The sequence below is a fragment of the Heloderma suspectum genome, chromosome 3 (assembly GCF_057233095.1).
Source record: "Heloderma suspectum isolate Gila_16-S chromosome 3, 16-S_ref, whole genome shotgun sequence".
Taxonomy (NCBI): Eukaryota; Metazoa; Chordata; class Lepidosauria; order Squamata; family Helodermatidae; genus Heloderma; species Heloderma suspectum.
Window position 1 is genome coordinate 206,808,078 of NC_139460.1, and position 25,053 is coordinate 206,833,130.

Here is a 25,053-nt window from a genome sequence, read left to right on the forward strand (position 1 = left end):
GCATTTATGCCTATCGTGTAGCTGGTAAAGGCACAGGACGGGAAATCTGGTTCAGGTCGCTTTGGGAAACAATAACCATCTGAAAAAGTGAGATAGAAATGCAGTAAGCAAATAAAGGAAGTGCAGCGGGGAGAGAATTCTGAACAGTAGGAACACTTTCTGGGAAGTATGAAAATAGATAATTTAGAAAAACTCTTCAGCCTCGGAAGAGTAAAACGGAAAAACTCGTAAAGCAAACCGAAAAAACAGACATCCAAAGCCTTTGCAAAGCTGCGCCATATTGAACGATTTGGATTTATTAACACCCGTCCCCGTTTGAATTCCCTGGCAGAGGAGAAAAGCAAGGAGAGAAAACAACCCGGCCAAGCGCTACAGCTGAAGAAGACGCGCAGAGTACGATTTAAAGAAGCTTCTATTCAGGTTGCTGCGCCCGACCACTCCAGGCCAGCCCGGCCGCTCTTCCGCCGAGCTTTGGCGCCGGCCCGCTGACGCGCGCTGATTGGCCGTTTTGAAAGCAGCGGCGCGGCGCCATTGGTGCGTCGGGGGCGGCTTAGCGCGGTTAATTTGAATCCGTCTCCGTTCGGCCTCTCACGGCAGGCGCTGGGAGCGGCGTCTGCTCGCTCGGTCTTCCCAAGCTGGGCGCTTGGTTTGCTGGGGAAGCGAGAGGAACGGCTAGAGCAGTGTGGTCGGCCCAGGCCGAGGCTGCGTGGGTAAGGGGCAGCAGGCAGGCAGGCAGGCAGGCAGGCGCGGTCGTGGTCGTGTGTAGGCTGGCGTGAGGGGCAGTTGGCGGCTGTGGGTTGGGGAGCGGGGGGCAGGACTTCCTGGGGAGCCCTGGCGGGGCGCATGTGGGGCGCGCGCGAATTCATATAATGGGGGGGCTCCTGTTAAACGCCGCTTAAATATATCTCTATCTCTATATAGCGCAGCTGCGTATTCCGTGATTTATCTTCCAAATCGTGGGTGACCCGCAGAACGTATTTTTTGGGAGAAAAGCAGTTGCGGCTCTATATCCCCAAAACTGCCGTCGGGGTTTTATTTGCTTTTATCCACTTCCGGGGGGAGGGGGTGACGCGCGCGTGGGACGTTAGTTTTCATTCGTAAGGCTGTAATCGTCCGCGTACTTACGCGGGGCTGCTTTTGAGCGATAGTGGGTAGGGCTGAGTGGTTAGCCGGATAGGATTTCCGAGAAGAGGAAGGAGGAGAGGTGATGGAATTCTCACCCTCCAACACCAAGCTGTAAATTTAACCTGGGTTTAGGGGGTAAAAACTGTGTATGTGAAAGAAACTGTTGAGAGATCTGTTCTTTTTCTCTTACCTATATACGCACCTAATCCTGTTTTTCCTTGGCCTCTGTAAGTGTACACGTGGCTCTCTTGGCCTCAAAATGTGGCCCATTATATGTACCAGCAGACAGTGCATACACTGAATCTTTGTGATCAGTTGTATCCACAAGGATCACTGAATCCTTGTGATCAGAGTTTTGGTCTTCATCATTAGTGCTGCTTCAGTTGGCAAAACTTGGTTGTATGAGAGGCCTGAAAAGTGATGGTTTCTGGAATATATTTAAGCAGGTGTCACTCTAAATTTGGGCAAGGAAAGGCAGTAATTACAATAACTTACAAACCTCCATTCTTATATGCCCTCTCTTTCCTAGGCTGAACACAACTCAAAACAGTGGGATGGCTAACATATATGAATAAAAATTGTGCAATTAAACATTACTTATGTGATCATGCACTTCCTATATGGACATGTAATAACCTATTTCAAGATGACAGTGCAGGTATGGGGTGCCATATGGAACTCCCAAGAAACATCTGTACCAGTAGGTTTGTGGGAACAGGGAGAATATTTGATAGTGGAGGTGCCACACAGCCCTACTTCTACATGTGCTCAGTGTACCTAACTGGAGCACAGGAATGTGAATATGCGGGCTCAGTATTGTCCTGCCTCTACACATCTAATAGACAAGGTGGCCATGATAATGGGTGACTATGCCAAAATGTTTAGATAGCCCACTGTCATCAGTGGCATTCAGGTCTTTGGTGGAAATAATAGCATGTGTGTAACTTCAAATTTGACTGCCTTATTTCTCAGTGGTGCTAACCAGGATTCCTGAAATAAACCCCTCCTACTGCTTCCTCTAACTAAAGGAAAAATAACTCCTTGATCTCAATACGAGTATAGATATGCAATGACAATACCTTTTATTTGTCTTTTTTAAATGAATCCTTAGCTTTTTTCAACCCAGGTTTGAACTGCTATAGGTGAAATTAGCTGAGACTAAAAGGAACAAGTGATCTCTTGTTACCTTCCTTAACATCAAGGCAGTAATAGAACAAAGTACCTTTCCTCTTAACTTAATTACAGCTGGCTGAGTTACAATTTGTGCAGGAAATAAAGAAATACATACCAGTTCAAAACATTCCCAAGTGGCTTTTGAAAACCGAACGGAAGGATGCAATTTTATATTCAGTACGCATCTGTCATTACAAATGCCTACTCGCCTTGTTCTGTTTCAGGTCTAATCATATCAAGGAATAATGGACGACTACACAAAAATAGAAAAGATTGGTGAAGGTAAGTAATCGATGGTCGGTCACATAGTCTAGGCCTGCCTTGCATCCCCAGCCTAAATCTACTTACTTGGAAGTAAGTGTCATAGATTTAGATGGAGCTCAGGGTCAAATAGCATATGATGTAGGACGCCCCCTCCCCCTGCCATCATTAGTTGTGGAGGGGGAAAATTAATGACTTGACTCAAGCCTGTATATTTTCTTCTCCACTGCTAATAGCAGCTTTGGGGTGGGGCTGTTTTGTTGTATCAGGGCTACAGTGAAGGGGCATGGGGTTAGAGCCCTCAATTCATATTTCTTTCAGCTATTCTTTCTAAAATAAAAAGGTTTTGGGACTTCCAATCAGCAACACAGTGGCCTGGTTCAAATGAATGATCCCAGTCTGATAAACTATGGTTTAACACAGGAGTTAACTGTGGTTTAAGGATAACCTACAAACCAGGATATCAGCCCAGGGAAGATCTGATTTATAGGGGCCCTAAAACCACAGTTTCTTGGTTTATATATCATGGGAAACTGGTTTAAGGAACCAGGAAAGCTTTATCGAAAGGGAGAAGCATGGAGGAAGTGTGTAAGCACACAGCTTCTTCTCAGTCTGATAAACTGGCTGATTGGACAGTCATCACTATATTTGATCCAGGCCAGTATCTCTTCAGTTTCTCAGTTGAACTCTTGGATGATGAAGATTTATTAAATGTATGCCTCGCTTCCCACCGCAAAAATCAGTATTGAGGTGACTTATGTACAATACAGACATCCATGACTAATATAATGGGGGAACCCCCCCCCAATCAATATAAACCGTAATCAACACAATACAAATAAAAATAAATACCATAAAAACGTAATCTAAAAAAAATACACTATGAAAAGTGTTCATCCACAAAACACAAAAACTCCCCACTCACAGCCCAGAATGCACATCAGAAAGCAACCCTCAACAACTGGGCCATAACTAATGTCCAAATGCCTGGGAAAATAAGGCTGTCTTTGCCTAGCGCCAAAAAGATGACACTGTTGGTGCCAGATGAGTTTCCTTCGGGAGAGGGTTCCATAAAAATGGGGCTGTCACAGAAAAGGCCTGGTTCTGAACTGATGTCCCCAGGAGCTTCTCTCAGAGGGGACCTTCTCTGAAGCTGACCTCATGGACTAGGTAGGTTCATACAGGGAGAGACAGTCCTTGAGATATTGGGGGTCCTGAGCCATGTAGGGCTTTATAGGTTAAAATCAGCCCTTTGAATTTGGCCTGGAAACACATTGGCAACCAGCGCAGGCAAGCCAGGACTGCATGTATATTTTCGCATTGCCTTGTCCCATCCAACAACCTAGCCGATGAGTTCTGCACTAGCTCAGTTACCGAACTGTCTTCAAATGGAAGTAAGGAATGGAAAGATGCTTAACTGGGAGGAAATGGCCTTGTAGGGAGACACATTTGCAGGAGAGAACCAGCAAATGTGGGAAGGATTAAGCACTCTCCCCACCTGCCAATTCTGTCTTCCTCGCATTCATGTTACATTGGTGAATATGTCTTTTCTGAGGTAACATGCTTTCACCTTCGGATTGATGAGAGACTTCGTACTATGTCCAGAGACTGGACCTCTCATCTACAAAGCCATAATTCCAATTGTAAACCTATGTGGTAGCCTTGCTTAATGGAATCTTGACCTTCAATCCTCTTTAATGCTACAGCAGTAGCATTTGTCACATTTTTAGTATTTGTGTATGAAGAAGATAGAACACAGTTCTTACTCTTCTCCCTGACATCTAGATTTCGATGTTCAAGGAATTCTTATGTGGAAGAACATTCAGACTACCAGTACGGGCTCATATGACTGAAGTGGTACACAGGTTTACAACCTCAGTGGGAACTAGGTCTCAGTCACCTGACCTGGACCTTGTGAGTCTATTAAGGGATGTTCTTCCGCCATAATTCTGGATCTGAGGGAGGAGGTGAGGCAAGAGGAAGTTACTTTTGGGGAGGGGGAACATAAATCTTCATAGCTGGTGACTTTAGCAGAGGACATCAGTAACTGGTCCTGTAAACTCAGTATGAACTATTATGCTTCAGCCAATCCTCATTCTCCTGTCTGTGGCTTTGCTGTGCACAAAACATCAAGGAGGACAAAAGACATTTTTTGCATACCCAACTAAATTAGATAATGTTCCTCAAGATTATAGTCATGCTTAGTGACTTGGTTCAGATGACACAACAGCGTACCGTCGGTTAATTAACCATCGGGGCTCCATGGTGTGTGCTGTTAGCTATTATGAAGATGCAAGTTCCGGCCAGGGGCATTCTGTGGCTTGCCATGCCATCCAAATAAACCACGACAAGCCACGGCAACCAGAACGCCCTTCCCAGGGAGGCTAGGATGGCTCCCCCCTTGATGTGTTTCCGGAGGCAGGCTAAAACATTCTTATTCCTGCAGGCCTTTAGGGCATAGTTGGAACCTGGGGATAAGCTGCTAACATGCTGTTTTAAAATGCTGTTTTGATATTTTAATATAATTTTAATTGTATTGTTGTTCAGTTATATTTTAAGTTTTATATATTTTCCTATGTTTTAATTGTATATGTTTTAATGTTTGTAAGCCGCCTTGTGTCCCAGTACTGGGGAAAAGGTGGGGTATAAATAAATATAATAATATTAATAACAGCAGCTGGCACGTGCTGCAGTTCCTTCCAGGTAAATTAAGCTACAGTGGGCTGTTATGTTGTGCAAACTGGCCTACTGTCTGCCTAAGCTGCTTCATGTGAATTTTTGGAATGTGCTCAGGAATGTTCCTGGGGCTGCGTATGTACTCTTGTTCTCCAAGAATCCTTTTTGCTCAAGTTGTAGCATTCTTGCTGTCCTTCCTAGCTTTGTTATACCAAATCATCAAATGAGTTTTCTTCACTGGATTTTGCATCCGTATTAGTAGCGCAGTCTTAAATAACGGAGTCATGCTTTGTGTGCTTAGATTATACTGCATTAAGCTGACTTGTTGTCCTTTAGGAACTTACGGTGTTGTGTATAAAGGAAAACACAAAGCTACAGGCCAAGTGGTTGCCATGAAGAAGATTCGATTAGAGAGCGATGAAGAAGGTGTTCCCAGCACTGCTATCAGAGAGGTTTCCTTATTAAAAGAGCTACATCATCCCAATATAGTCTGGTATGTAGATCACGCAGGGTTTTGATTGAAAATGGGTTTCCCTGTTTTCTTTGCATCCAATGAGTATGCAAAATTCCCCCTAATAGTGCAAGAGAATAGCCTAGTTCACACATCACAATAAAACCAGAATTGAAAATAATTCTGAGTTATTGTGAATGAGCGAACATGCTAGTGAATGCTGCTTGATAGTTCCTGCTGTGAGAAGTAGTGGCTAAACAACCCAGGAACCTTGGGTTGTTTCCTGTGATGTATGAATCAGGAACTCTGGCATGTGTTTCTCTCAACGAGCTAGAGTCGGAACCCAGGTTTTAACCAGAGTTAAAGCCAGAGTTCCTGGTTTGCTTGTCATGGCAAACAACCCAGGGATGGAGCATCCCTCGATTGTTTAGCTGCTACTGCTGACAATGGGAGCAGTTAAGCAGGATGAACTACCATACTTGTTAATAACAACCCAGGGTTTTAAAAAAACAAACACCTGGGTTGTCATGTGAAAACCGGGTCAATCTCCTGTGCACTACAAAATAAGTCAATGTAAAATATTGGTGTTGATCTTAAAACACATAAAAGTTGGTCCCTTGCAACCCCAAAATAAAGGGCCTTAAGTTAAATGCCACTAATAAGGTTGCGATCCTATGCACATGTGGTTGACAGTAAGTCTGGCTGAATGTTCTCAGAAGTAAGTCCCAGTAAACAAGTTTAGGGCTGTGGTGCACTTGTTCTGTTTCATGATCTGTATGATGCACGCTTGTTCAGGTAGGCTGGATGCTTCTTTGCCACTTATAGTCTTGTTGGTATCCCTGGAGTACACAGACAAATCTGGTGCATGTGTAGGGGCAACATCCCAGTTTGCTTATTTTTCTTCCTAACAGATGTAATATGTACAGTGGTGTGCAGTACTAATAACACAATTGCTACTAAAAAATACTACTAGATGTTGGGTACAATCTGTCCAGTTTTAAGCACTTTCAAGTTGTCATGTTTCAATGGGAGAGTTAAACATATGCTTGAATATCATTTGTTAAAATCAATGGGACTGCTGGTGTTTATTTTTGGCAGTATCATGCCCATTATTTTCATCTTTGGTTATTGCAGCATAATTTTAATAAATGACTAAAGCTTTCTTGGAAGTCACCATGCTTTTTAAGAGTTTCTTCAGGCAGAATCTCTTTGTTAAACTACCTTAATTCCTGCTGGTGGTCCAATAGTGAAAACTGAAGTAGAAGCTCAGGAGAAGCTTGAAAAATGGTATGGTGAGAAACTTCAGAGTGTTGCACTTTAGGCCTGACCTAAAAATGTGCTTGTACCTAAACATTTAGGTTGCATTTAATGCCTTACAGGAACCAAAACTGTTGTGGAGAACAATATACCCCTTTAACTCAAAACTCTTCTGAATTCACTGTTGCTTAGCAGTGAAGGAATCCTGGACTCAGTGATGTGCCACTAGAAAGTTGAGTCTGTGTACATGCTGGTGGTTGGAAACGTAATCAAGTAATTCTTAGAGTAACTAGAATACCTACTGTGTGGCCACTGCAGTTCTGAGCATTCATTCAGAGCACAGTCCATAATCCCCTCCATCTATCCTAAGCCCTGGCAGGCAGAGTGGGAGGAACTATGGAGGAGTCTTTGCCTCCTGTTCTTTTTAACATTTTTAGCTAGGTGGGCCTCTTGGCCCATCTAGCTGACCTACCTCTTGGTGGGTGGAGAGGGGAGTGGATAGTACAGACTCATGGCCTCTCCTTTACACGTCCAATGTCTTTCTCCCTCGTGACGCTTTCTGTTGCGACCTTGGAAGGGAAGCCACAGCAAAGTTTTCCACAGCAGCTGCGAGGGATGGGGAATCCAGATTTGGATTTCCTTCCCTGAGGTCGTGGTTGTGCCTATGGCCTCAGGGAGGAAAATCTGCACCATCCTATGGGCCCTGGGATGCCCTCTCAGGGACCATAGGGTTATGCTGTCCATAGAATTGGAAAGGGTGTAGAATGATTTCCTCTTAAAAGGAGGGCATTGTTGAGTAACAGGTAAATGTCAAACTCTACTATTGCACAAAAAGGGACCAGAGCCATAGTATGTGAGATAGTGGTACTTGCCTCCCATGATATTCTAGGCGCCTTCCCAGAATCTTCAGCAATCCCCCCCACTTTAATGAAAGGTTCTGGTCCTCCTATTTTAGAGAGAAGGAAAAATGTGCAGGCAGGATTTTACTCAGTTGCTCAGTAAGAAGTCGAACCTGTTTCTAGGCATCTGCATTCAGGCCCATGAATGCAAAGACACTGGGATGACCCTTAAGTACTTGGCACTTAAGTTTCCAGTTTTCTGAGGCTACAATTCTATTTGCACTTACCTGGGAGTAAGTTCCATGGAACACATTGGGACTGACTTTTGGGTAAGCATGCTGTAAATCTGACATTTTGTGAATAAGCATGTATGCTAACTGGTTGCTATAACAAATATCTATTTGCAACTCAGTAGAGCTGTTGTGTATCCCAGGAGCATCATCTAAAGCTTCTTGTTATGCAGCACATATGCCTTTTTCAGTACATAATTTTTATCTGCTTAAGGGAGTATTAAGGATTTCTGTTTCTCCCCCCGCCCCCCGCATGGTAGGGTACTAAGCAAGATCACTTAGTGGAAGATTTAGGGGCCAGAACTTCCCAGAAACGAGGGCTGGGAGTACTAAGCAGAATGGTGTTTCTGCATGATGTAGGCACTAAATGTCCATGCTTTTTGTTTGTGTGTCTAAAGGTTTGTAATTTCAACAATAAATACAATACCAGGCCTATTGAGTTATATTTATGTTTGTCCAAGCCACACATTTTCCTCTTGTTCATTTTTGTACATAGGACAGACAGCTTAACTGGTAAGAGGCCTGTGGATTCAGGTTTGAGAGATAAGTGTAGATTTTAAATGTTAATACACATACATACTAGATACAATTTAAAATTGGGTTATTTCAAAGTACGCTTCATATTGCTGATTAAAAAAAAATAAACATCTTTATTAAATTTATATCCCCCTGATCAATTTACTTTTTAGTAACGAAGGACACAATCCAACCCTGTTTAGACAGGAAAAAAAGTCCTATGAGTTGTAGGGCTTTTTTTCTGGCTAAACAGGCATAGGATTGCACCCTAAGTATATTGAGCTTGTTTCATTAGGTCTCTGTGTGTGTTGCCCTAACTTACAATGCCCATCCACCCATCACCACCATCACGACATAGCTACAGGTTTAAGGGATCCTACAAGGTATGCGTTTCATGGGAAGCATGCTTATGTAGTTAACCTACAGAACCCTTAGCTTGGCATGTTGTGAGGGCTGGTTTAGATTGTTTCAGTATAGTGAGTGATAACAGAGATGCTTAATGCTTGTCCAGTTACATAAAGAGACCTTAGTGCTGTGTATAACAAACCTGGTTTATATGCTTAATGTTCGAGCTGCCTTCATTTAAAAAAAAAAAAATCTCTTCAGTCTTCAGGATGTGCTTATGCAAGATTCAAGGCTTTACCTTATCTTTGAATTTCTGTCTATGGATCTCAAGAAATACCTGGATTCTATTCCATCTGGACAGTATTTAGATCGTATGCTTGTTAAGGTAAGGAAGCAGTACTGTAAATTAGTAGTTGTGAAATGACCTCTCCATGGAACTTTTTCCACCTTGACTTGTCAGCCAAAGAATCCCTACATGACAAATGCAGCATCCACGACATACAAGACTCCCAGGGTGAATTCCAGTTCATACACAGGCATGTGGAATGCTGGATGGGTCTGGGCTTCACTGTTGCCTTGCATAAACTGACTCTGTCCTAAAAGCATCTGATACCCCTTATAGCTGCACATGATATGAGAAGGCAGACACTTGACCACTGTTGCTTAGATCTTGCTATCTAGGATACCCAAGGACAGAGGTGGGCAAGTTGTGGCCCTCCAGCTGTTTTGGCCTTCAACTCCCAGTGTCTCTCACCATTTGTTATGCTGGCTAAAGCTGATGGGAGTTGTAGGCCAAAACATTTGGAGGGCCACAACTTGCCCAGCCCTTCCTAAGGATGTCGAAGAACAGAGGTTAGAAACCACTTTAGTAAATGGTTCTGTATCAAAATGTCTGACAGCATGATCTACTGTACTGCAGCAGTTGACTCTAAGAGATGGTGGAGCTGTTCTACTGTGCCCCTTGGCAGCTACAAAGATGGCTTAAAAGCCTTGTTGAGAATTTTTGAGCCATGGGATCTGTATGACAAACTTTTGTGTTCTGTGGTGCCCCATCCTAAAGGTTATTCTTGCACTAATTTAGACAAGCAAAACAAGGCAGTAATGGATTTTGTATGAAGCAACTGACCCTTGCATTTGTATAGTGTGACTTTTTAAAAATAAGACGTTACTCACTAAATGATCCCAGTGTATGATCTGGGACCGCCCAATACGGTAGCCCTGTTGAAGCTAAGTGAGTATGGACTTGATCAGTGCCGTCTATTGTTCTTCTTTATAAAGTGCAATAAATGCATGATGCCATAGGGTTTTCCAAGAATAGGACCAGAAGGATGTGATCTCCCGTCTCTCCCCCCCCCCCCCTCCAGGCTTCTCTCCATATGCAGTTGGCTGCTGGAGGAGGATCACTTCAGAAGGCTTTTGATTGCTTCATATGACCCTTGAGCCACCCCTGGTTTGGAGCATGTTTTTTCGTGCCCTTCAGCTGAAAAAGGCTCCCAGAGTAGCTTACAAAGGCCATTAATAAGATTGTCCCTGCTCCCAGGTTTACCATCTAAAAGACATAACACAAAAGAAGAAGGGGGTTGGGATGGAGGAGGAAAAAGGTAACTCAGGCGCTAATTCTTAGTAACAAAGTTTTTATAACAAGCTGGAATGAAAACAGTTCATGGAAAGGAGGAGCCAAGAGTGGCTGGTCCCTCTGCTACAGGCCCTGCCTCCCATCACTCCTGCTGCAACTTGATAGCAAAGCTGCAGTCAGGTGGCAGTTGGTGGAGAGAAGAGCCTGATGGAGCTGGTCTCCCAGCAGAGCCAGTGCTGATGATGCTGCCTCCCTCCCCCCATGCTTCTTTATGGTTGCTTTCATTTATGAATTCTGCATAGTGCATACTTGCAGTCTCATCTTGCCCCTATGATTTAGATGTGAAGGGGATCCTTGCATGTCTTCTGCGATGTCCATCTTCAGAGCAGATCGTAATCTGTCTGTAGTAACACACTATGTCATTCTTTCAGAGTTACTTGTACCAAATCTTGCAAGGTATTGTGTTCTGTCATTCAAGAAGAGTTCTGCACAGAGACTTGAAGCCTCAGAACTTATTAATTGATGACAATGGAGTAATTAAACTAGCTGACTTTGGGCTGGCGCGAGCTTTTGGCATCCCTGTGCGGGTCTATACACATGAGGTAAGGGGTCTTTAATTAGTATTAAGAAAAATAATGATTAAATAACAAGAGTGAAAACAAATAAATACTTTCCCCAGAGTATGATACAAACCAAAAAAGAGAATTTCCAAATCAGGTCTACTACAAATGTTAGGTACAATCTGTCTTTCATGCTATTGCTAAAAGTCCTTATTTATATTCCTGTAATCATTTTTTAAATCTCCAATTCTGAACAAACTTATTCCAAGGAATCATTTTTTGTATCCTACACCTTCCAAAGTTTCTCATAAAGTGAAATGTTATGCATTAGTATTCTGTGCCAAATATTCTGCCATTTTCTTAAAGTTGACACTGCTTATTTTTTCCAGTTTTTTGCTATTGGTATTCGGGCAGAAGTTGGCATATTTGCAACCATTATTTGGTTATTAGTTGTAACAAATTCCTTTCAGCTGTGAATAGTAAAACCATTGGATTCATAGGTAATTTATATCCAGTTATACCTTCTATCATACAAATCACAGTAGCCCGAAAATGTCTTGCATCTTTACAAGTCTGCCATGTATATTTGAAGTCTGTGCGATCTTGACCACATCTCCAACATATTGCTGCAGCTAATGTAAACATCTTCTGTAACATGTGAGGTATTACTCTGGCTATTTCATAACAGAGCATTCTCGTTCTTTCAATTCCCCAATGCTAAATCTTACACTAAAAGGCTAACAAGTTTTCCATTGTTGTGTGCTTAAAGAGGCTACTACATAGCATTAATTTGGAAGCTAAGAGTGTCAAGAACCTTGCTGGATCCGATCAAAGGCCTCTGTAGTCCAGCATTTTGTCTTCTTCAGTGGCCAACCTAATGCCTCAGGGAAGCCCACAAGCAGGAAATGAAGGCAGTAGCCCTCCCTGTCTGCTCTTCTGCCCCTTCCCCATCAAACACCTGGCATGCAGAGGCATACTGCTTCTGAATCTGGGGGCTCCATTTTGTTGTGTTTGTGAATAGCTGTCACCTTAGACTGGCAGTCATCGCATCATGTGGCAGTAAATTCCATAATGGTATGGACTGTGTGAAGAAGTACTTTATAATATATCTCGTAAAGCTATCGCCCATCTACTTCATTGGGTAGTTCTAATATTACAATGGGGGACAAAAAGTCTCTCCCTTCCTCCGCACCATGCATCATCTTATAACAGGGAGTGGGCAGCCTGCAGCCCTCTGAAAGCCGTCTGTTTGGACCTCTGGCAAATGTGATCTGACCTTCCCTCTGCAACCTGCTTGGTGGGGAGAGAAAAGGGGTGGCCCTGCCCAGTTCTGGCTCTCCTCACTGCTAGTTGCATTTATGAATATGTAAGCCCCAGCCGTGGCTTGGTGTGTTGTCTGAACCCAGCCGATGGGGGTTATTTGAGGGTTAAACGACCCTTGCATAACCTTAAAATAAGCCATGGGTGCTGCTAATCCCCACTAGCTGGGTTTGGATGACATGACAAGCCACGGCAACCCCCAGCCAGGGCCTACATATTCAGAATGGCAGATGGCATGTGCTGCACTGCCCCAAAGTTTAATGAACCCATGGTGGGGTGTTGTTTTGTCCAAACCAGGTCAGAAAGAGAAATCCTGCCTTGTTGTTGGGTTGTGAACATTGGGTTGTCATTATGTGAACCCAGAACCGTGGGTTGTCCATGGCTTGTTTTGCCAGGCTACAGAGGTGGCAGACAACATGGTATCAAAAGAGTGGCTACTCTTCTTGCCAGTACTGCAGCGCTGCAAAGACATTTGGGATATAGGGAGGGAGTGGGGGAAGGAGGAGGGAAGCAAACAACCAGGGATTGAGAAAACAAACCATGGTTTCTTTGATTATCTGCCAGACAAATCCTGGATAGGGCAACAAACCATGAGTTGGCTTTATGCACGAACCAGGTAACTGTAACTATCTCAGGTATAAACTTACCACTGAATTTTCAGAATTGAGACTGTGTGCCTTTAAAAGCAGCTGCAACCTCAAGAACTAGTGTACTGATTCCAGAAGTGTACTATGGTGGATATTGTAGCTGAGTGGGTTGCATTAGTTACTCCACAAAGTATGCCATACCTTTTTCTTTCTTCAAATAGCACCTTCTAATAAGCACTTTCTTGTGCTAGGTAGTAACTTTGTGGTACAGATCCCCAGAAGTGTTGCTAGGCTCTGCACGTTACTCCACACCTGTAGATGTATGGAGCATAGGTACAATATTTGCTGAAATGGCGACAAAGAAACCACTCTTCCATGGGGACTCGGAAATTGATCAACTCTTCAGGATCTTCAGGTATCGAATGCAGAGTGGGAAAAATCCATCTGTGGTGCGGTACAGTTGCAGTTGGCCAATTTAGATCTGCTTTCATGGAAATGTATCCTGTCTGTTTCAGAGAGTTTTGTTGTCTGTGCAGTGAGCTGAGACTTCCTTGTTTGTCTATGTTCATTATCCCTTTTGTGATGGCAAACTGTTAAGAGATACATTATTATGGTTCTGAGCTAACTGGATCCTAAACATATTTGCTTGGAAGTAAGTCCCACTGAGTTCAGTGGGATTAACTTCCTAGTAAGTGTTCAGGATTGCAGCCTTAACGGCTTGATTTCTGAGTGATTATACTGGCACATCTGTGTATAAAGATGTTGTGCGTGGACTTTATAATGGTTCAGATGGTAGTGTTTTCAGGCCAGGATGTTGCGGCAGTGTCTGTTAGCACTACTCTGGCAACTGGTGGTGTAGCTGGGTGCATTGAACTGAAACGTAAAGTTTTGCCTGGACAATCCCACTTCAGCCTTCAATCCCTGTGTTGGATCAGGCTAAAGGTCTAGCCAGGTCTAGCCTGCTGGGGGTGGTGGGTTGTGCTTGCCCCCTCACAGAGCCTAATAGTGTAGATGTTCATTTTCTTACATGCAGTAATGTTCAGTTCAGCACCACAACCTTATTGCCATGCATATCTTCAGAAGCTGAGGATTTCAGCACAGCTACATAACTGGTGTCTAGGCTAGTGGGATTCGTGAGTGTTACTACAGTGATCTTGCAAGGGGCAATTCTCAAGTGTTCAGCAGGATCTATTCAAATATGTTTGCCGAAGATAACTTAGATTGCTCTAAGTTGCAGGTGCAGGGCACACCCCAAGGCAAAGGAGCCACCTTATCCAAAGTCCTGCTGGGCTCCTGCTGGAAGAGAGGGAGGAGTGCTGTCTTTCTTTCCCCCTTATAATTTCCCTCTCACTGGTTGCAATGGGAGGGAAACTATGCCACTTCCAGGGCTGGTGTACCTTCTCCCCGATTCTGGGGGCATGTCAGGGGAATGGGAAGGCTGTAGACCCAAACAACCAGCCTGCCCCTGACCTGTCCACAGAACCGCCCTTGCAGCTTCAATCAGCTGTGTGGTTATTTTCCCTGCAGAGCACTGGGGACACCCAACAACGATGTGTGGCCTGAAGTAGAATCCTTGCAGGATTACAAGAACACTTTCCCCAAGTGGAAACCCAGCAGTCTGGCCTCTCATGTGAAAAACCTGGATGAAGATGGACTAGACCTGCTTTCTGTAAGTGAACATTTCTCTCGCCTGGATGGGTAGAGGGCACACACAGAATGAATGAGTATGAGTGTGTGTGTGTGTAATTTTATGTTTATGTTAATTTAATTCAACTTAAGGTTCTGATGCAAGATAAACATTTCTCCATCTGGCTGAAAGATTTGGTTGTCCCCCAAAGTTGTTGGGGATAAATAAGATGGGACTGCATAGGATTTAGTTGGCCACAGGCATATGCAGATGAATTATTTTTGAATAATCTTGTTGGAGGAGAAGTTTGGTGTGTGTGTGTACATTATCTATAAAATGTGAGATACTAGGAAGAACTGTGTTGGATCAGGCTAAAGGTCTAGCCAGTCTGATAATTTGCTTCTTGTAGTAGTGAGTCACTTTCTTCAGGGAAGCCCACAGCAGGGCATGAAGGCAAAAGCCCCTTCCCTGTTATGGCTTCCCAGCAGCTGGGATTTATAGGTGTTGCTGCCTCTGGCAGTGGAGGTTCTACTTAGCTGCCACAGCTGGTAGCCATTGATAGCCTTCTCCTCTGTGAATTTCTCTAATCCCTTTAAAGCCATTTAACCAGTGGTCATTGCCACATCTTGTGGTCATGCAGCCTTCCCCAATCTGGTACCGTCCAGATGCGTTGGTCTGAGGGATTATGGGAGTTGTCCAACACATCCAGGGGGCTCCAGCTTGGGGAAGGTGATGGTAGTGAATTCCATAAAATTAGTTATGTATTATGTGAAGAAGTAATTGTTTTTTGCCTGTCCCTAAGCTACTGCTAGACTAATTTAACTGTGTGAGTGAGAGTGGCCTGTCTTCCTTTGTCTACTGTCTCTCCACTATGCATAATCTGTGACTAAATTTATAAAATTAAACTTCTCCACTCAACCCTCCCTCCTGCTTTTCAGAGTTTCCAAATCGTAATTAGGTCTCTGGGACAAAGTCAGTGGGCTGCATTCTGTCAAATTACCTGCAAGGGCATGTCTTTTTGCATGATGGAGATGTGGGAGTTCTACATCCCCCTTCCCATGAAGCAGGTGCTCCATGCTGATGCACAGCTGGTATGGGTACCCAATTCATGCCATCTCTCCTTTGAGGGAGAAGTATGTCAACTGGATACTCAATATTACTAGGTGTCTATATGTATGGAGTGTCTGCTCCGTGGGTTTGGACACTTGCAGAGTGGATGGATAGAGACACGCCTGTTCTTCCACCATGTGAAGAGGTACACCATAGGATGTATGAACCAGGACTGAGGAATGTGGTTCAGCCCCCTAAAGTACCTTGCTTTGCCAAAATTAAAATGTTGATGTTGGAGAGGAACTGAAACTACTAAGCTAGAACAGGTATGAATAGATCCCTTCCTACTGTAAGCTTTTGACCTAATGTCAAATACAAAGAGAGAGAATAGGTTACTGGATCAGGTGGGTGTTTGGCATGAAATGTGCCATTCTAAGGATCCTGATCTCTGCGTAAGCTTGCTCATACAGCAGGTGGCTAACTTGCCTTTATTTTGACTTGCAGAAAATGTTAATCTATGATCCTGCAAAGAGAATTTCTGGCCGTGTGGCCTTGAATCATCCGTACTTTGACGACTTGGACAAATCCAAACTTCCAGCTAATCGGATAAAGAAATGCTAACTGCCCTAAAACAACCTGCAGGTGTTTGGAGCAAAAATACTGAAAGTCAGTCTCTCCTGTTTTTTTATATGTATGTGTCTTGTCCTATTCTAAAACTGTAGCCCTGTTTAGAGTGCTCTGGTTTAAATCGTCCTTAAATGTAAATATTAACCTGTACTTTACCCAATAAAGTTGTAAACTGTTAATTAATTACACTATTATATAAATACAAATGTTAAATCTAGGATAGGAGTGGAGACAGTATTTGTTTCTTTCTTTCATATATGCTGAACAACTCTTTAACATTGCTAAATGAAGGGGGTATAGAAGTTACATGGCAGTTTGGGTTATGCCAGTGGAAGTACGTATCTTTGTAAATGAAATGGGACCCAGGATGGAGCTAAGCAGATAGAGGCAGGCTTGATTTTAATGGTGGCGTGAACAGCAGCAGGTGCTCTCCTCACCCTAATGACGTCCTTGAGGGCACCTCATTATTTTTTCCCCTTAGGAGTGAATTCCAGCCATTCACTTTCATCCCATGCAAGTGTTGTGCTTGCAGATACTGTTGCAGTGCGGGCTAAACCTGCCCTTCATGTTGGCCTGTCCCTCACTGATACGCATTGCACACGATGCAACTCTGAAGCATCCCAGTGTGCAGAGCACGCAGGCAATGCATCTCTTCTCCCCACCACCACCCTCCCATCTTGGCCACATACAACTCTTCAATTCACATACGTGCACTTTGCCTGTCATAATCCACTCTTACGTGGGGTTACGCAATCAGTATACACTAAACAATACAAATAAGAAATTATATATTCTGGATCTATAATTATATCTGGATATATAGTTCTATTATATCCTATGAATCAGTAAGCCTTGGCTTTGTTTTTGGGATGTCATATTCTCCTTCACCACAAGATGTCAATGTAGTATCTAAATATTCTAGTAAAAGGCAAAGCAGTGGGGGAGACCCATTGACTAAAATGACTGATTTCTGTATAAATAGCCTTAGGTGGTTTGCTGATATGCAGTATATATCTGCCTATTTATTCTGGCTTTACCAGTTTGCCTGCCATGGCTCCCACCCCACCAACCCTTGGCGATTGTAATTTGGTCAGGGTGTTGAAAATGGTCAGAAATCCTTAGCCCCCTTTCTCTCCCACATCCCCTTTTTGTTTATAGAACTGCAATTCTCGGACCTCTGTAATTCTACCTTCTCCCTTGAACGAAGGCATGCTTGCTGAACCTGTTTGCTGCATTCTAATGTAAAACTAACATTAATATCGGTGTTTGTAATATAACACTGTAGGTTGTGATAGTGGTTTCTAGGCCATATTTACTTTTTAATGGTTTGAGGTTTATTGTGCAGGCTCTCTGTATTGCTATTTTAACATGTGCTATATTTAATTTTGGTTTGAAGGGGAAGTTGGGCTTATTGGTGGTTTTGCAGATCCTTCCATTAGGAATTGTATCAAATGTATTTGGTATCTAAAAGGCAGTGAGTCTAGGACTGAGCAAAAAAATGGCCTCCCCAAATTCTCCACCCTATTTGTGGGTGGTTTTATAAGGGCGGGGGGAAGTACTGAGTTCAGCATTCATTCAGCATTACCTGAGTTTCTGCTCAGGTAATGCTGAATGAAACTATATTGTTAGTTTATCCTAGTGGATTTAGGCAGCAATAGGCTAAGGGGAGGACTGGAAAGATCAGGAAGGGCTGGTCCTACCATTAGGCAGACTGAGGCAATTGCCTCATGTGGTGGATACGGGGAGGCGGCAGCAAGATGTTGGAAGAGAAAGCTGTGGGCCATGCAGCCTGCCCTGCGCTCCCTTAAAGTAGCCTGCTGCCTTCAGGTGTGGTAAAGGATGCTGTCCCATTGCCAGTGTTGACGATTCAGCTGCCAGTCGGGTCAGCTTTTGTACATGGGAGAGGATGCTATCTTGTCCTTCAACCAATATTAAAATAATGTTCAGCAATATTAAAAATGGATCTAGAGTTGTGCCCCAAATTCTCTACCTTATGTGTAGCAAAATGGGGGATGGGGGAATCTGTTAATATTCTTGTGGGGCTGGGGAAATATCTGCAAATTCTTTTTAAGACAGTCTATTCTGTGAAAGTTGAATTGTGTGGGAAATTTTGCCCCACCGATAGGAAGTAGCAGTTTCTCATGTTCTCCTCTTCGTTGGCAAGAAGACTGAAACGTTTGTTTTGAGTTGCAGCTGCAGTCTTAGTTAAACTACACTTACAGTAAAATAAGTTCTGGTTTAGTAGTTAGTGAATATAGAGGAATTAAGTGATGTTTAAGCTGATGGGTGTAAGTGGGTGGGGCATGTGCCCTATTTTACAGAGAACAGCCCTTTATTTGAAGGCATTCCTTGTTTGAAGGACTGTCTAGACCTAGCCCACTTTGTAAATCAAGAACCATAAGAGGGAAGAACAGGGGCTTTGAAATTACCCATCAACCGATGGCACGGCAGTGGGCAACTTCTGGGGCGCTGCATTCCCTCCCACTGACCCCACCAGGTGCCGCATCCCTGTGTCCCCCCCTTACTGGAACCCCCCCGAATTTCCCTTTAAAACAAAGAGCGTTCTTCTTTCACACACCTTGCTTTTAAGCAAAGTTGCCCCCTTTTTAGCTGCTGCTACTGCAGCAATCACATCACCAAATTTCAGTTGCAAATTGGTGTGTGTGGGGGGGGGGGACACTGCAAAAATGGCCAGTGGAGTTGCATGTGGACCACTTGTTGCCCACCCCTATGTTAGTGGCTGGGCAGCACGCTGATCTGGCATAAAAGTCACCTGGTCACACTCCTCCCCAGTAGGGAAAGATGCATTCTGTTTCAATTTAAATTAGTTGTTGTTGTTCAGTCGTTAAGTCATGCCCGACTCTTCGTGACCCCATGGACCATAGTACGCCAGGCCTTCCTGTCCTCCGCTCTCTCCCGGAGTGTGCTCAAGTTCATATTCATTGCATTGGTGATGCTATCTAGCCATCTCATCCTCTGCCATCCCCTTCTCCTTTTGCCTTCAATCCTTCCCAGCATCAGGGTCTTTTCCAGGGAGTTTTCTCTTCGCATTTGGTGGCCAAAATATTTGAGCTTCAGTATCTGTCCTTCCAATGAGTACTCAGGGTTGATTTCCTTTAGGATGGACTGATTTGACCTCCTTGCAGTCCAGGGGACTCGTAAGAGTCTTCTCCAGCACCACAGTTCGAAAGCATCAATTCTTCGGCGCTCAATAGTTCTTTCTAAACTTGAATCTGTACATATACATTAGGATGTCCAATTTTTATGGAAACTTGTATCCCATTTTTTCACCTCTTTTTGGGCAATGCATAACTGGTTGCCCTATGTGCAAGTAGTTTTTCTTTGCAGTCCTATGAGCAAAGGAATAGATTGTAGTCATGAAAACACCGAATCCTGTTAAAATTGTTAGTGTGGGCTAGTTAGAAAGGTAGTAATTAGAATTCACCTATGTTGGAAAACAGGCTATGTTTGTGAACTTGACCAGAGATCTCTCCCATCAGTCCACAGGCCACAACTGATTTCACTGTTGTAGAATATTGAGTTGTAGTTGAGTGGGGAAAAAGATACTGACCAGCATATAGCATGGGCAGAGGTGACCATTCTTGGCAGGACCATGCTGTTGGTCAGTCCATCCTTTATCAGTGCTGAATATTTGTAGCTGGTCATGGTTATCTCTTTGTTTTTTTAACATTTTCTGGCATTTTTCTCCTGATAAGGCATATGCAATGCTTATATCTCTCCCAGATCAGCACACTGAGACAATAAGTTTTTTTTCCAGCTTGAAGGGGGCTACTTCGACAGAGAGAGAGAGCAGCACAAGACTAATAAGTGTCATTCTGTATAATCCTCATTAGCCATTCCAGCTTTGAAAAGGAAATCCCCAAAGGGAATTAAACAATTCACTTTAAAAAAAGAGTGAGGGGAAAGATTTGCTTATGCAATAAAATCTGGCTAATGAGTAATTGGCTGGCTGTCACACATATGCAGACCTCATTTAAAAAGAAGTAACCTTCACAAAGTGATGCTCCATCTAGTACACCTAAAGATTATCCAAGCCAGTGTTTTTACTCCTGACGTGGTTTTGTAACTGCTTATAATCGGCAAAGGAGGACAGGGCTCCTATAACCTTAACAGCCCACAAGCACACACTGTACTCTGCTTCTATACACTTGTCTCTTCCTGGATTGGGGCAAGAAGCAATGTGTGGAAAATTCCAATTCCACTTACTAGCCCTTACAGTTGGCCATATAAGTATCACATGGTGTGCATTGCTCAGTTTTATGGCTCTTCATTTCTTTCCCGCAAAGAAGGCACAGTGTAGAGGAGGGTGGTGGGTTGATAAATCAAGGTGATTTAAATGATTTTAAATCATGATTTGAATTGGCAAGAAAAGAAGTCTGGTTTAAATTGATTTCAGATCAAGTTTCTCATTGATACTAACTACTTCATATGTTTCTTAAATGGTTAAAATCTGATTACTAAACCATGTTAATTTAGAGTTAGGGTTGCAATCCTATACACACTTGAACTTAATGGGACTGACTTCTGAGTAGACATTTTTACGATTGCACTGTCAATAGTAGTGGTATTATTTCTACATGTGGTCTAGAAATGTTTAATCTTTGTGGAACCTAAGTATCACTACATCAAATTTCTGAAATATGTTTTAAGACCCCAGTATTTCTATCATCATTCAAAGAAGTAATCTGGCTCTAAGCATTACTATTTTTTCCTGTATTATCCTCTTTTCATATTTATCATGAAATGTCCATAAATCTTGCAATTATTTATGATGAGGAAAAAAAATACCCTACAGCCTCCTACACTTGTAAAGCACTTTCCTAATCTGATAGTTTGGACCTATCTGACTGAGTCATGGTTTAAAAACAGCAAGGTAGATGACAATAAATTCACTTCACTGTTTAAAAAAAAAATGACCCCACAACATAGTATTAAGGTTTGTCACAGTAGAGGTGTCCCAAGTGAATGGAGTGGGGTTTTAGCTTTCTATAAATTGCTAGAGCAACCACAGCAGTTTGGTATGAGAGAGACCATTCATGCACTACCTAGCTGTGCAGTTTTCCCTCCAGTCTCCCTAGCTGGATGATAGCAGGTCTGCAATGCTCCCCAAATGTTAATCCCCTGATCCCTTATTCATGTATTTCTTCATTCAGAGCTTACTGGACAATGTTTTTCTTTTGCTTTTTAAAGTAATACTGAATAGTTCATAGTTACAGTGGCGAGAAAGTTTTTGAACCACTTAGGTCTGTCACATGTTACTAACCTAAAATGTTATTAGATCTTAATCTAACCCCATAATGCTAAAGAACCATAGATAACCTGAGTAAACAAATGACATACAAACATGATGTTTTTTCAACATTTATTTATTCAAAACTGATTCAACATTCAATATCCATGTGTGAAAAAGTATGTGAACCTTTAGATTCAGTACCTGGCGGCACCCCCTTGAGCAGCAATGACATCAAGTAAGCATTTCCTGTGACTGTTGGTCACTCCCTCACATCGGTTTTGAGGAATTTTGGCCCATTCCTCCTTACAGAACTGCTTCAACTCAGTGACATTTGAGGGCTTCCTTGCATGAACAGCTTGCTGCTGGTCCTGCCACGACATTTCGATGGGGTTTAAGTCCAGACCTTGACTAGGGTATTCTTAAAATGCAGAATTTCTTCCACAGCTATTCTTTTGTAGATCTGCTTGTATGTTTAGGATCATTGTCTTGTTGGATGACCCACTTTCGGTTCAGCTTCAGCTCACAGACAGATGGCATTCTTCTCCATAATCTTCTGGTACACCACAGAATTCATGGTTGTGTCAATGGTGGCAAGCTGTCCAGGTCCTGAGAGCGCAAAGCAGGCCCAAACATTCCCACCACCATACCTGACAGTTGGGATGAGGTTCTTCTGTTCCAACTCGGTGTTTGTTTTTTGCCAAACAACATTTCTGACTGGGCCAAAAAGTTCTACCTTTGCTTGTCTGCCCAGAGAATATTGTTCCAGAAATCTTGAGGACCATCTACGTGATCGTTAGAGAACTTCAGAAGGGCAGCAGTGTTATTTTTAGAGTGCAATGGTTTCCTCCTGTCTATCCTCCCATGAACACCATTCTTGTTCAGTCTTTTTCTGATTGCTGAAACCATGAACACTCACATTTGCCAAGGTGAGAGTGGCCTGCAGATCCTTGGATGTTACGCTGGGGCACTTTTTGACTTCCTGGGTGATGCACTGGTTTGTTCATGGAGAGGTTTTGGTGGGACAACTGCTCCTGGGTAGAGTGAATGTGGTCTTGAACCATCTCCATTTGTAGACTGTCTGACAGTTGATTGGTGGAGCTCCACATCCTTAGAAATGGTTCTGCCTTTCTGCTTTTCTGAGCTTCTTAGAGATGTCTTGATTGTGGCACAATGTTTCCACACAACTGAACACCAAACTCATGTTTCTGATCCTTTTATAGGGTGGGGCCTCCCAACTCATCCCTGAAGTTCTATCTAATTACTTAAAGGGAATAATTAGAATCAGATGTTTAACTGAGCTGATGCAACCAGAGGTTCACTTATTTTGCACATAACCTAAAGTACTCATTGTCTGCCTAATTCATACATAATTTTATTTCACAAACTTACGGAATTGGTTAATATAAAGCCTACTTGATATTTAGAAAAAGATTGGTTTTGATTCACAAAGGCTATCATGGTAGAACTATGGAATTTCCGTAATTATCATTAGTGTTCACAAACATTTTCTCACTGCTGTAGCTGCTGATTCAACTTCTATTAAGTTGTTAATAGGGCCTGCAGTATTTCCTCCCATTCACTTTAATTGGGGTATAAGTGACCCCAACACCCTTCTAGTGTAACCCTTGAAATAAAAGGCGGGTTGACACCCTATTTTTATTGTAGGAGAATACAGGGAGTATGACCTAGTAAAAGTTAGTGGGAGATATTGTATATATTGTTCAACCTTGTTGGGGGTCAGTTTGACCCCAAATGCATAGGAGGCAAAATGCATTTGGCATAATCAAACTGTCCCATTTCCTCTTGCCAAACTTTCTTTCTGAAAAATAGGCTGCCTACGTTCTAAATTACTAACAAAGCCTGCTTTGCTAGTGCAGTATTGTATGTAGCAATCCCATAAATTAGTATTATCCCATCAGAAAGTGCATTTGGCACTGAAAATGTTTCCACCGCTCTCCCTCTCATCTCTTTTGGTTGGCTAATAGATTTGTTTGAACAAAAAGATTAAAAGGCTCCCCCACACACACACATCTTCTGGCAACCAATTAATTGACTGAAATGTAGGGAAGATTAACACTGAGAATTTAGAAGCCTAGCTGTAAAAGAAGGAAAACTGCTGCTGTACGTCTACTACTTTATCGTGAGAGTGAAGAATGTCATTCAAAGCCTGCTAGAAAAATACGTTACAGGTGAGTTTACAACATACCGTAAAACTGCAACAAACCTGTCCACTAGGAAGAACAGTGCAATTTGTCAACTTATCCAAGACAGAGGACATCTTTTGTTGGTTTGCTCCACTCATGCGCATGCACATGCATAGGAAGATAGGGTTTATAGACACATACAAACAACTATTTTAAATGGATCACTGCCTTGTTGTGGCGAAGGGGCTTGCGTAACTCAGTGAAGCCATAAGCTATGCCGTGCAGGGCCACCCAAGACGGACAGGTCATGGCAGAGAGTTCTGACAAAATGTGGTCCACTGGAGAAGGAAATGGCAACCCACTCCAGTATTCTTGCCAAGAAAACCCCATGGAACGAATCACAAGGCTAAAAGATACGACACCGGAAGATGAGCCCCTCAGGTCGGAAGGTGTCCAATATACTACTGGGGAAGAGCAGAAGGTATTTCCACGTAGTGCCAGAAAGAGTGAAGCGGCTGGGCCAAAGCCGAAAGGACACTCAGCTGTGGATGTGTCTGGTGGTGAAAAGAAAATCCGATGCTGTAAAGAACAATATTGTTTAGGAACCTGGAAAGTCAGATCAATGAATCAAGGTAAGCTGGAGGTGGTCAAACATGAGATGGCAAGATTGAACATCGACATCTTGGGAATCAGTGAACTAAAATGGACAAGCATGGGCAAATTTAATTCAGGTGACCATTATATCTACTACTGTGGGCAAGAATCCCTTAGAAGAAATGGAGTAGCACTCATAGTCAACAAAAGGGTGGGAAAAGCAGTACTGAGGTACAATCTCAAAAACAATAGAATGATCTCAGTACGAATCCAAGGCAAACCATTCAACATCACAGTAATTCAACTCTATGCCCCAACCACTGAGGCTGAAGAAGCTGAGGTTGATCGGTTCTATGAAGACCTACAACACCTTCTAGAACCAACAGCAAAAAAAGATGTTCTCTTCATCATAGGGGATTGGAATGCTAAAGTAGGAAGTCAAGAAATCACCGGGATAACAGGCAAGCATGGCCTTGGTGTACAAAATGAAGCAGGACAAAGGCTAATAGAGTTTTGCCAAGAGAACACGCTGATCATAGCAAACACTCTTTTCCAACAGCACAAGAGGCGACTCTACACATGGACATCACCAGATGGTCAATATCGAAATCAGATTGATTATGTACTTTGTGGACAAAGATGGAGAAGCTCTATACAGTCAGTCAAAACAAGACCTGGAGCTGACTGTGGCTCAGATCATGAGCTGCTGCTTACAAAATTCTGGCTTAAATTGAAGAATGTAGGGGAAACCACTAAACCATTCAGGTATGACCTAAATCAT

At 42.9% G+C, this 25,053-nt stretch overlaps 1 protein-coding gene across 2 annotated transcripts in view; it reads left to right on the forward strand.

Annotated features, from left to right (window-relative positions):
• Positions 1 to 590: 590 nt before the first annotated feature.
• Positions 591 to 25,053, forward strand: part of CDK1 (cyclin dependent kinase 1) — a 47,587-nt gene continuing 23,124 nt past the window's right edge. The window contains exons 1-8 of one of the 2 annotated variants that reach the window (XM_084845361.1): positions 591 to 710; positions 2,523 to 2,580; positions 5,572 to 5,728; positions 9,195 to 9,318; positions 10,941 to 11,111; positions 13,228 to 13,391; positions 14,504 to 14,645; positions 16,158 to 16,319. In XM_084845361.1, the coding sequence (XP_084701487.1) occupies positions 2,544 to 2,580; positions 5,572 to 5,728; positions 9,195 to 9,318; positions 10,941 to 11,111; positions 13,228 to 13,391; positions 14,504 to 14,645; positions 16,158 to 16,274 (912 nt within the window). In that variant the 5' untranslated portion in view covers positions 591 to 710; positions 2,523 to 2,543 and the 3' untranslated portion in view covers positions 16,275 to 16,319. Of the gene's footprint in view, positions 711 to 2,522; positions 2,581 to 5,571; positions 5,729 to 9,194; positions 9,319 to 10,940; positions 11,112 to 13,227; positions 13,392 to 14,503; positions 14,646 to 16,157; positions 18,260 to 25,053 lie in introns of those variants that run through there. The other variant, XM_084845360.1, reaches the window with a different exon arrangement.